Raw genomic sequence first — 12,158 nt, 5'->3', positions numbered from 1 at the left:
TGATGTGGATGGATGGCTCGATTTTTTTGCATCCAGGCCACTCCTATGCGTGGGGTGCAGATGTTCCGAACGACTGTCCGTCCTTTGGACACCGTCCGCCTCGCGACCCAAACGAACAAATGTGTGCGTCTGTTTGGGGTCTAGAGTTGAAGTTGCCACAAAAGTCTGTGAGAGAGGAGTACCGCTCCGCTTTGTATGCGTGCTTCGCGGGCCGCCAAATCGTGGAAGGCTACAATTTCCGACATCCGCGGACTCGTATGAAAACAACGAATCTCTCCGGGCCGCTTCTCCAGTCGAACCAAAGCCCATCCGACGATCGATCCTCCGACCAAATGCCTCGCAAGGCGAAAGCCGCGGAGCCTACCCGGCGGTCCAAGGGCAAACGAGTTCATCCGACCCAAGCGGCCGCCGCCACCACAGCCGCCGCCGTCATGGAGGCCGCCGAAGCGAGCTCCCAGGCATGCGTCTACGACGCCCTCCCGGGTCTTACCCTGGACTTCTCCCCGGAGGAGGACCTCGACGCGCCCGAGCCCCGGTCGCCCTCCTACCCTGCCGCCGCGGAGGAGGACGCGACCGCGACATATGCCGTCTTCCGCAACGAGATTACGGCTGCCGGGGACCCCCTTGTCGACATCCCCGCCGCCGATTTCTTCTCCCTTGACGTCTCAGGGGCCGTCAGGGCGGAGCCGGCCTCCCCGTCGTCGGTGGTGGCGCGGCCTGCCGCGGCGGCGACGCCCTCGAGCTCCCTCGCCCCGACGGAGCAGCCGGCGCAGGGGTCGGAGCGCGCGTGGTTCCGAGGAGGGAGGCGGTTCAGGAGCCCCATGCTGCAGCTACACAAAGGTCTGGACTCTGGATTTATGGTTACTGCTAAGAACTTGCTGTCGTGTGTGATGACGAAAAAGAAGTGATTTTTTGTTTTGACAAGCTAGAACATGGGACATAGCAGTTGCAGTTTGTACAATGATGGGCTAGCAAAATATTGTCAAATGCTATTCGAAACCAATAGTATAGTGGTCTACATGTGTTTTTAATGGAGAAAGTGATAGGAGAAGGTTTTGGCAAACAGACATACTGCATTACTTAGTCGATTTTAGGCTCGCTGATCACATTTTGTTTGATCTTTGGAGGCTTAATTAGTTTTTATAACATGGGATCATTACAAAACTTGGGATCTTTACAAACTTATATGGTTCTACTGCAACATTTGCCCGATGAGATAATAAAGTATTGCCTATCTGTTGCAGAGATTCTTGACTTCTGTGATTTTATCTCACCTTCTGCCGAAGAGCAATCTTCACGGACAGCTGCTGTGCAAGCTGTCTCTGATGTTGTCAAGCATATATGGCCTCATTGCAAGGCATCGTAACATTCTCTCTCTCTCTCCCGTTTATATATTTTTACGATGATAGCCACATCATTTTGTTAGTTCTTGACTCCGCTTGGCAGGTGGAAGTCTTTGGATCTTTCAGAACAGGGCTCTATCTACCAACAAGTGATATTGATGTAAGAGTATTTTCTATCCTACTCTCATAAATTTCAGCACTTAACTTTCTCTGTCATGTTGTTTGTATTTTGTGAACTTTTGGGGCTATTAACAATTGTATTTTATAAGTGCAAGTAGTAGTGAACCAGAGTACAACTGAATTACCATTTTAGTTGCAAAAATAAAAGTATGCATGTCTCAATCATTTAGTTCCTTTGTCTATGAGCCATCATCAATCATTCTTCTCTCCCCGTGCTCCTCGCCCACACCAGAGGGGTGCCGGAGTTTTTTCCTTTTTGAGAGTATACTACATGTGCTCCTCCCGCGTGGCGTGGCGTGTGACTGTAGTGTGGCAAACTAGCAGGTAAGCGTCAAACCAGTTAACTGTTAGATTTTTCTCTAACACGACCTGGTTTGAGGTGCAAGATTATTGCCCCCCCCCCCCCCCCCCCCCCCCCCCGCGCCGTGCGTGGTCTAGAGTGCAACTTATGACACAGTACCTGGTCATCAGTGCAGTTTACTCCAACAAAAATGGTAGAATCTGAGCGTGGTAAGCATTCTGAAACCAAAATGCTAGAATCTTAAGAAAGAGATTTTCAATTGAAGTAACAAGAAAGGAGAGAACACAATATCATACTGGTGGAGTTCCTACACTGTTTCTGAACTCTCCTTGTCTAGGACAACAGTACACTGTTTCTCTGGACTAATGCCCACCTAATTGCACTTGTGGAATCATATACTGAAACTGATAAGGCATCTTGTTCTGTTTTATAATAAATAAATTACCGTGATATGTCAGCTTGCTACAAATGATTGCATTCACCACCTTTTTACGTGTGACCACAGACAAAACATACTTGTATTAATAATATCTTCTTTGTCTTTGAAAGTTCAGACATGGTATCTTGTGCTGTTTTATGATAAAAGAAATTACCTGGATATATCAGCTTGTTACAACCGATATGCACTCACTTCCTTGTTTTTACCTGGAAACACATAGAAAATATACTTCCGCTTAGGAATGTCTTCCCTTCGTCCTTGGAAGTTCTCAAGTTCATATGTGTTATTTCTGTTGCAGGTTGTAGTATTTGAGACCAGGGCTAAGACTCCTCAAGGCCTATATGCTCTTGCGAAAGCATTATCTCAAAAAGGTGTTGCGAAAAAGATACAGGTTCCAATTCTCACCCTTTCTTTATCTAGCGGCAATAATGTGGTCTCTGGAAGCCTCATTTTCTTATGTGAAAGAACTACCATACTCCGGAGGGTTTCAAATTTCTTTGCCAGGCTTCCTGCTAGTGGCCGTACAGTTTTCAAGTTTTTGAATTTTGATTTCCCAAATGTGAACTTCAGAAGTCAAATTGATCCAGTTCTATTTTTTTGGGAATGCACATGGAATTCTAAGTGTTATCATGAAGGATCTGATGTTTTATGTCATGCAGTACGGGAAGTATTGCATGCAGCTTTCGAATAGCACCATCAAGATTTGCAGCATTCATAGCTATTATGCATCAACCCGATAAATAGGAGATTATCCCAATGATTCTCTGGTTAATAATAATGTATGAACATTGCGCTTGGGTACGATGTTTGCTGGAAATCAGGTTGATGACAACATTCTGAAGTAATGTGGAAGCAAATATGGAATTCCTTCATTTGCTAAACTCGTCATTCAACCAGTAGAGAACAAGGAGGTTGTTAACATGCTTTTGAACATGTTGCGGAGAATTGAACTCAATATTTATTTTTTTGAACAGGGCTTGATATTTTGAAGTGGTGTATAATTAATGCGTGCGTGCAGGAAAGTGGCTATGGAAGAATACTGTTTGGTCCTACTAGATTTCCTTACCTTTTGGCTTCTGAGAAAATGTGCATGTGAATAGAGTTTGCACAACCTTCTCAGGACACTAACTGCGCACGAGAAATACAAACCGCCTCTTGTTCTATCCCTATATTTGTGCGAGCCAAACTATTGATGATTTTCTTGTCCATTGGAATTTGGCTACTGGAGTTTGAAATTCAAGCTCGAACCGGCTGATTTTACCAAGCTATTTGTTGGCCAGGATCCTTAGTACTTGCCAGTATCTGAATCCCACTCGTAATGATAGCTTCTAAAGCAAGAAAACATGTGGTATTTATTATTTTCCTGATAATGGAAAAAAGCCCAATTGTTCCAATTGAATTACAATATGGGATGATACATAATCCACCTTCGAAGGTTGCCAAATGCTATCGGTTGAGTTTGGAAGCTAGCACCGTTCTGTTCTGCAGTTGTCAGTTGGTAATGATGTTAACTTTGTTTCTTGGCAGGTAATAGCAAAGGCCCGTGTGCCAATCGTAAAATTCATGGAAAGAATTAGTGGAATACCTTTTGACATCAGGTTAAATTTTGTTTTCTCATGTTTTATAGGTCTCCCTCCTCCCTCTTACTAAGTTGTACAAGCGCTTACTGTTATGATCTTCTTTTCCTTTTCCAGCTTTGATATTGATGGTGGACCACAAGCAGCGGACTTCATCAAGGTATCTAATTCCAATAAAGGACTGGGCACTACACTATGGAGGGCACACATACTCTTTTGTAGCTAATCTTTGACAGACATATGATCATATATACTTCTAATCATCTATGTTGCGGTCATACTGAAGACAATTATATTTTCCATTTTGTACCAATAGGACGCCATCAAGAAGATGCCTGCTTTAAGACCTTTGTGTATGATTCTGAAGGTTTTCCTTCATCAAAGAGAGCTCAATGAGGTACACAACTTAAATTGTTATTTCTTCACTCCATAGTGAAAACTCAGTTGCTTGGAATTGTTGCGTCGACAGAGATTTCTAATGATTGCTTCACTCTGGTCGGTAGGTCTATACTGGTGGGGTTGGGTCATATGCTCTTCTCACAATGCTGATCACACATTTACAGGTGAACTGAGTTCTGTTTTATCTGCATGTCCTTGCCTCACTTTCTTAGCCTCATGGCACATGTGTTATACACTCGTATTTTTTAGCTAAACTTGCCACACTTGTGCCTCCATCATCCACAAGTAAGCCTTGTTAGCCAAAAAAGTTTGGCATTGCTTTAGTTATTTGTCTTGTGACATATGCTTTCCTTCAACCCAATAGTTAAAATAAATTCTATTAAAACAAATTCTTAAATAAAGTCCTAATGCAGCGTCGGTACTAAGCCACATCACCTTTAGTAGCCTTCGTATTAAACTTCATTGTACTTAATAATCGGGTCATAAGTTGCTAAGAGGTGTTTAAAATAAGGAATGTTTTAGAAATGATGTTAGTTATTAAACTCCTTGTACTATATTCATGAAGGATATGCAATTCTTTTCATACATATATTTATCATCTAAAGGATTATCCTTTTTGCTAGTTGATCTGGGGAGTGAAAGATATGCTGGGCTATCGACAATCCAAGGAACACAATTTGGGAATTCTTTTGGTAAGCAATACTTTCCTAATGATTCATGGTAATGAGATCTTTTAAACTTTGGTATTTATCTTATGTAAAGTTGCACTTAATAGTCACTGGTTCTTCATATGCACCAGGATATATACCAGTGCACACATGTGAAATGCCTGTTTTATCTTCTTTTTGCTACTTTTGGATAAACTTGCATCACCTTTGATATGATGGGGAAACATATATTATCTTTGTAATGATGGAGATACAAAACATGGTTGCAACCCTTCATACAAATTTATGTTTTCTCCATGTCAGATCAAGTTTTTTGACTTTTATGGACGCAAGTTGAACTATACGGATGTTGGAATATCCTGCAACTCTGCAAGAACCTTTTTCTTAAAGAGTGATAAAGAGTAAGACAACTGATTTTATTTGTATTATTACTCCCACATCAGTACTATCTCTACTGTGATGTCCTGCTGTTCACTGATCCTATTTCTAATCTGTTTTTAAAGCTTTGTGAATCTTGACCGACCACATCTTATAGCCATTCAAGATCCCATGGTAAGATCATTTTCCTTGTTCATTTTGGTTGAACTTGATAATTCGCAGTAGCAGTGTGTTTACCTATTGAAATTATTTCATGGCCTAGGTACCAGATAATGATATCGGGAAGAATTCCTTCAACTACTTCAAGGTAGCTTTCTAAAGTTCCTATCTGTCTTTGTGCACCTCTTTGTCTATGATGCTATGAATAATTTGATGCCACTCATTTAAAATTTCATAATGCTGTATGTTCTTATGGATAATGAATTAACAATTGATAAAAGTAATCTTATTTTAATTCGCTGATTATTTTACTGGTTCCCGCTGGCGGTTTGATTCGGTTTGATCCTTCCTTGCCTTCTTAGTGTTATTCCAGTAAAGTGGCTGTCTGACATATCACGCACTTACCAGAATCCTAGCGTTTTCTTCAGTGATGAATGGCCCAGAATGGTTACTCAATCTCTGTTTGCAACCTGGGGCCATCAATCTGAACTTATCTTTGGGCATAAAATATTATGTGCTTAAATTTGAGTATCTGCGTCTTTAATGTTGGATTAAATACGCTAGGTGTCTCTAGTTTGGTTCTTAATCAACTACCACAAGCATGCATGAGTAATTCACAGCAAACCTGTCTTGATAACAGTATATGACACTTCGCCCTTTTCTTGCCAAATGCGCCAGTTTGTTCGCTTAATAAGTGAAACTTCCATGGATTTGGAACAATTGTAACTAGGCTTTGATGTCTGAAGTGCATTTGCTATCTTTGACATATCTATACCACTATAGAGTGTGTGAATAAGTTTAAATATGGATCGTTGGATGAACTCAATCCGACAGTCAAGAGATGGCAAATCCAGGCGTTACTGACCATTCGATTTCCTATCAATTACATCAGATCTGCCATGTGCATTATCTAGAAGTTTTCAATAATTAAAAACTTATTCTAGAATCTTCCATGCATGATCTTGCTCCATTCGAGTTTCTCGCTTGAATAAAGGTGTATCCATTTATGATTTAGTCTAGATCTTCCATGCATGCTCTTGCTCCATTAGAGTTTCTCGCTTGAATAAAAGTGTATTTGTTTATGAGATTACTTGTGAATTTTTACTCAAGATGAAAGACTTCTTATCAACCATTTCTTACAGTCCATATATATTTTCAGAGAATTTTAATCAAATGCTGCAACACTATCTTCGCATATTCATGATATTTAACCATGTAGCACTATGTAGCTAAGGTTTTCCTTTTTGTAACAAATTTGTATCCTGAACTTCATGCACGTAATATGTACATGTCAGTTGTCTGTCAACATTGTGTTGTAACGATATCTCACAACTCATGTGAAAAGCACGTGCAACTCACTAGTAAAAAAAGGGCCCCGATAAATCCCAAACGTTCGGATTTTAAGCATGTCATCCCAAACGTTTTTTGATGGCAACTGTTGACGCGAGGTGGCAACTTTAGTTGTTATAACATGGCAACTTTGTCCCAGTTCGTTTTTTTGTCAGAAAATTGCCATGTTTGCCAACCTCGTGTGAACTAAAGTTGCCATGAAAAACGTTTGGATTGCCATGCTTAAAATCTCAATGTTCGGGATTTATCATTTCCGTAAAAAAAATCTACATGGCAACATGACATATATCTGATGAAGATACTTGATTCATGGTACAGGTGAAATCAGCATTTTTGAAGGCTTATTCAGTGTTAACTGATGGCAAGTTGATTACAAGCTTGGGACCAAACAGGAGCATTCTGGGAACCATTGTCAGACCGGATTCGGTGCTCCTCGACCGTAAAGGCTGGAACACTGATAGTGTGTTAGCTGACATGTTAGCAGAACCCTGGGAACCGTTGCCCCAACGGTTTGACAGTGAGAATGACACATTGTATAACTGGCACACGTTAGACGATGATGAACCACTGCCCAGAAACACTCAACCTGCATCTGAGGAAACTAGTTCATCACCACTGGGGAAACGCAAGTCCTCCAAGTCAAAAAAGAAATCACGAAAGAAGGCGAAGGCCGATGCATCAAGCAGTGATGATAATGACGAAGAGGGGTCCAGAAGCAGAAGAGAACAGAGTCGGGGTAAAGGGTCGGCACAAAGTGAAAAATCGCGTCGCAGTGGGGGAAGCAGCCGAAGAAGGAAAGGGACGCGAGAGTATGACAGATTTACAAACACACTCCCACAGTACACGCACATCAGCAGATGGTGAGTCGTGTGCTGCTATTGATAGCATTCGCAGTCTGTTTTCGGAGGTGCCGCAGAATTTGACGGCGGGAAGAGCATTGTGACACCATGGCAGTCTGTTTTCGGAGGTGCCGCAGAATTTGACGGCGGGAAGAGCATTGTGACACCATGGCGGCATGCTACCAAACATTTAAGTTAGCAGCAGTAGTCGGATGCTCAAATGTGTTGTGCTATTTGTTTTATTAGTTTACTATCCAGTCCTTGTAATGCTGAGCAAACCGAATTTTCAATTATATTTTTTGAATCAGCAGTTTTTCCGAGCCGCACCGTGATCGCAAAGTTGTTCCAGGTAGTAGTATTTGGTTGTTGTGATAAAGGCTTCAAACTTTTATATAGCATCTACGCTGCCATAGCGAATTGATCAGTGTCATGTAAAAGACTGGAGTCTCTTTTCAAGACAATAAGGCCAAAAGAAACTTCTGAACAAACTTGGAATAGCCCGCAGTTGCCTACCAATCACACGCACTATATGCAACTAGCAACTTTGCTTTTTTTTTTTTTTTGAGACTCGGAACTTTGCTATGAACGACCAGTCTTATTGTCCCGGACATAAAATCTTGCTCTGTTGGCCCAAGGAGCAGTAGCTGGAACAGTGTTACTAGCAAGTAGTGGTTGTTCAACATTTTTGCACTACAGTTTTTTCTACAAGAGAGACATTTTTGCACTCCACAGTTTTTTCTACAAGAGAGAAGTTCCGGCCGTTATTTTCCAAAATCACAGCAACATTTGCTTTCTCCAGTGACAGTGTTCGCACACATACTGCTTATTCTGAGGTGTTAAAAAGAAAGTGCTACATCTGAAACGCAATTATGGTTTACGAAATACTCCCTCTGTAAACTAATATAAGACCTTTTTGAGTTAAAAAAAATATATAAGACCTTTTAGGTCAAGGGAGTAGTTATGGGCTATTGATAAGTTAATTTTGAGATGCCAGATACATATACTCCCTCCGTCCGGAAATAATTTTAGTTATAGATACATCCCTTCTTATCCATTTTGATGACAAGTATTTTCGGACAGAGGGAGTACAAGTCTTTTTAGAGATTCCAATGCGGACTGCATACGGAGCTAAATGAGTGAATCTACACTCTAAAATATGTCTATATACATCCATATGTAGTCCTTATTGAAATCTCAAAAAAGACATATTTATGAACAGAGGGAGTATATCTCAGTTCTTTTCTTCTTTACTACTCTACATGCTACAAAACCCCAGATAAAAAAAAAATATATGGCATGACAAGACTACATAAACTGTGGTAAACCGATATTTAAACAGCGGATAAGATGATGTAAACTCGTCATATATTCATATCGCAAAGGCACAGGTTCATCGCCAACTGTCGGTTACAAGCAAGATATGTCCATTAAAAGTGAGGACATACGCCAGCATCATCACTAGACTAATCTATCATTCTTATTTCAGATTGACCCTTCAGCAGAAAAAAGAGTAGAAGGATCTGTACCAATCTGCTGGCTAATAAAAAGGAAGCCAGATGAAATACCCGGGTGAGCCGACAAGCTTCCAGCTATAGTCATGGAAATAAGTTTTGTGGTAGCAATGAAGTACCCAATAACTGCCCATTCTGCACTATGCAGGCCAGTCTCGCGGGGATGTAACATTGCTACCAGCATTGAGCTTATCAACCATGTTACTGGAGTCCGCAGTCACCACTGGGAGCGTCATACTCCCAACTAGATCATGTGGATACCCTACTACACTGGCCGTTTCGAACATACTTCCATATGGATTCTTATGCAAGATTTGTGGCCCCAAATGATGAAACGCCATAGGAGCTGTTGCCGAATGCTGGGGCAGAACAGCAACAACAGTTGCAGGGCTCTCGGCAGGATTCTTATATGTGGCAGTGTAGGCTCGGCCACTACCCTGAACAGCATATGATGCAACGCTGCAGTGGCTGGGCTTGCTTGGTTGAGGTGGGCATGAGGCCTGGCTCTGTGTTTGCAGTTGCTGTGGCTGTTGATGTTGGATATTATGCTCTGCCGTGGGAAGCAAAATTGTGTTGCCTTGGCCATAAAACGAAGGCATGACTTCATGATGCTTCTGCTGGGGTGAAGAGTATGGAGACTGCCCAACCAAACTTCTCGGAAGTGGCTCAGTGGTAGCATTGGCAGGCTTCTGAGAAGAGTATTGAGGATACATGAGTGTGACTTGAGGAGTACTTTGAGCATGAGGAGAAGATGTTTTCTGTTGAACCATCTGCGGTGGGACTTGCTGAACACTGTAGTGCTGCTGTTGCGCGACAGGGGGCTGTGATCGCCATGCCTGTGACTCGTGATGCTGAGCAGGCATTTGTAGCATATGATGCTGCATTGGAGGGTACATTTCCGTTGGCTGACTAGATTTCTGAGGTAGCTCAACTGCAACCCTGGCTTCAGAGTTCTGGACATGCGGCTGCATAACCTGAACAAAAGACTCGGATGGTTTGTTGTCCGCGCAGTTCACTTGATTTTGGCTTTGCATATAGTACACCGCAGCTTGGCTCGGATGTTGCTGATCATGTTGTGTGCTCAAAGAGACGGGCACAAGTTGCTGCAGAATATAACCACCACTACTTTGGTTCGGCATAGCAGGAGACTGCATCGCATTAACTTGGTGAATTGGCACAAAAGAGACCTCAGGGTTGGCGAATTGTGTGCTCTGATCATTGACATTTTCCCTTGCAGCGAGCATCGACAAGGCAGTGGCTTCATTTGTTCTAGCAGGGAATTCATGCGCTATTTGAAGTTTGGCCAGTTGCTGCGGCTCATGCTTATCCTGAAGCATCTGCACAGCTTTCTGAACCTGGTCAACAGAAGAAACGATTGTTCAGCTCAGAAGCATATTCTTAATGCAGCAAAAATGATCCAAATCTCACGAGAACAGTAAGTCTGACTCCACCGTACGTAGTTTAAGAATAGCAGCCTGTGAAAATGTTCCGCTGAAGTAACTCCTTAAGCACCACACAAGACAAACGTGAAACGCAAATGCTCAATGGTGAAATCTGCCTCAACTAATTGGGTACTCGAGAGCAAGGCATTTGGCAGTAATTGGCTGGGCGTGCGTGGATCTGAGGGCAGAGCAGAGCACGCACCTGTCTGAGATTCTTGTCGAGGCAGCGGAAGTTGACGGTGCCCTCGCTGTGATAGTCCATGACGTCGCTGCGCAGCTCCCCGATGGAGCGCTCGAGCTTGTAGCAGTAGAGCTCGAGCTGCGAGAGCCTCCCGCCGATGCCCTCGAGCGAATGCAGCAGGCCCTCGGCCTGCTTCCTCATGCACTCCTCGACGGCCGCCATGACGGCCTCCTTGGGGTAGCCCTCCTGGCCGTACACGTTGACGAACGTCCGCACCAGCTGCCTCTTGTCCTGCGAATCCTGCTTTCCCCGCCCACACACGCATCAACCCCCGCCTCAGAAACCCCCCGAGATCGAGGGACCTCGCGTGGTGGTGGTAGTAGTAGGGAGATGGAGGCCGGCAGGCAGACAGACAGAGAGACAGGACGTACCTCGGCGCGGCGGCGCGTCTGGTCGAAGGAGCAGCGGGCGTCGGGCGGGAGGCCGAAGGCGCCGGAGACGGACGCGGCGGCGGGGCGCGCGGGGGACGACGCCATGGGCGCGCGGGCCGGCTAGGGTTTTGGGTTGGTGCGCGGGTGGGAGAGCCGGGGGGGACGGGAGGGAATCCGAAGCGAAGGAAGGGGCGAGGAAAGAGAGGCGGGCGAGCGAGAGGAGTAGAAGCAAAGCGGGCAAAGGGAAAAGCAGGGTGAAACAGAGGGGAGGCCAATCAGAGGAGCGGAGCGCGAGGCGTGGGGAGCAATAAAAATGGGGGAGGGCGACGGGACGACGGGGACAAGTGGGGAAAGAGGGGGCGTGGGTGGACTTCGGGGCGAGTGAGATCTGCTTCGACTTGGATGTGGCCGTGCTCGTTTGTTTACTGACGCCCAGCAGGGAGGAGATCGCCATTGGGATACCTTGCTTGCCTTGCTGGACGATCGTTTTCAGATCAAGACGGGAGAGGGCCTGGTTGGTTCGGGTCAGCTTGGGTTTGGTTGGGTTGGGTTGGGTGCAGCGTCACGCTCAGGTCTCCGCCTCGTGAGTCATGTGCGTGATTCAAAAGAAATGTGCGTGAACGGGTATGGGTTTGACACGCTGGTTGTGACATCGGTTTTGATGGGGAGATGTGGCCGGTATCAGTAAGCATATTGGAGCTGTCGGTATCACGATGATCCTCTAATCGCCAGGGAATTATAGTTTGACTCGAGAGGCGTCTATGTCTATGAAAAACACGCGTAGGGCGTGGTTGGGTTTAATGCTCGCCCGCTCGAGAATGGACGTTTGGCCCATTCGAGCGGCGTGCCGGCCGAGGGCGCCGCCCATTGCACGCCCGATTGAACATGTATCCTCGCCACATTAAAACGCCTTCACTAAACCCGCGTGGAAGCCAAGAAACCTACTCCATCTAAACGTCC

At 44.4% G+C, this 12,158-nt stretch overlaps 2 protein-coding genes across 2 annotated transcripts; one reads left to right on the top strand and one right to left on the bottom strand.

Moving 5' to 3' along the window:
• The first annotated feature begins 235 nt into the window (after window positions 1-235).
• On the top strand, window positions 236-7,943 carry LOC125544596 (Nucleotidyltransferase family protein). The gene is made up of 13 exons (XM_048708334.2): window positions 236-840; window positions 1,245-1,357; window positions 1,447-1,503; window positions 2,562-2,654; window positions 3,791-3,861; window positions 3,958-4,000; window positions 4,157-4,237; window positions 4,344-4,403; window positions 4,863-4,931; window positions 5,211-5,308; window positions 5,411-5,459; window positions 5,548-5,592; window positions 7,113-7,943. The coding sequence occupies exons 1-13, from the start codon at window positions 258-260 to the stop codon at window positions 7,656-7,658; spliced, it is 1,908 nt and encodes a 635-aa protein (XP_048564291.2). The 5' UTR covers window positions 236-257; the 3' UTR covers window positions 7,659-7,943.
• A 1,038-nt stretch (window positions 7,944-8,981) lies between these two features.
• On the bottom strand, window positions 8,982-11,563 carry LOC125544597 (uncharacterized). Its single transcript, XM_048708335.2, has 3 exons — window positions 11,199-11,563; window positions 10,789-11,067; window positions 8,982-10,499 (listed from the first exon to the last, which is right to left on the bottom strand). Exons 1-3 carry the CDS (start codon window positions 11,301-11,303, stop codon window positions 9,285-9,287), a joined length of 1,599 nt encoding a protein of 532 aa, XP_048564292.1. The 5' UTR covers window positions 11,304-11,563; the 3' UTR covers window positions 8,982-9,284.
• Between the last annotated feature and the right edge of the window lie 595 nt (window positions 11,564-12,158).

Source organism: Triticum urartu, chromosome 3A, assembly GCF_056163025.1.
Source record: "Triticum urartu cultivar PI428250 chromosome 3A, HENAU_Tu73, whole genome shotgun sequence".
NCBI classification, from domain to species: Eukaryota; Viridiplantae; Streptophyta; class Magnoliopsida; order Poales; family Poaceae; genus Triticum; species Triticum urartu.
Note: the sequence above shows the minus strand (reverse complement) of the source record. Positions and strands in the feature narration are given on the sequence as shown.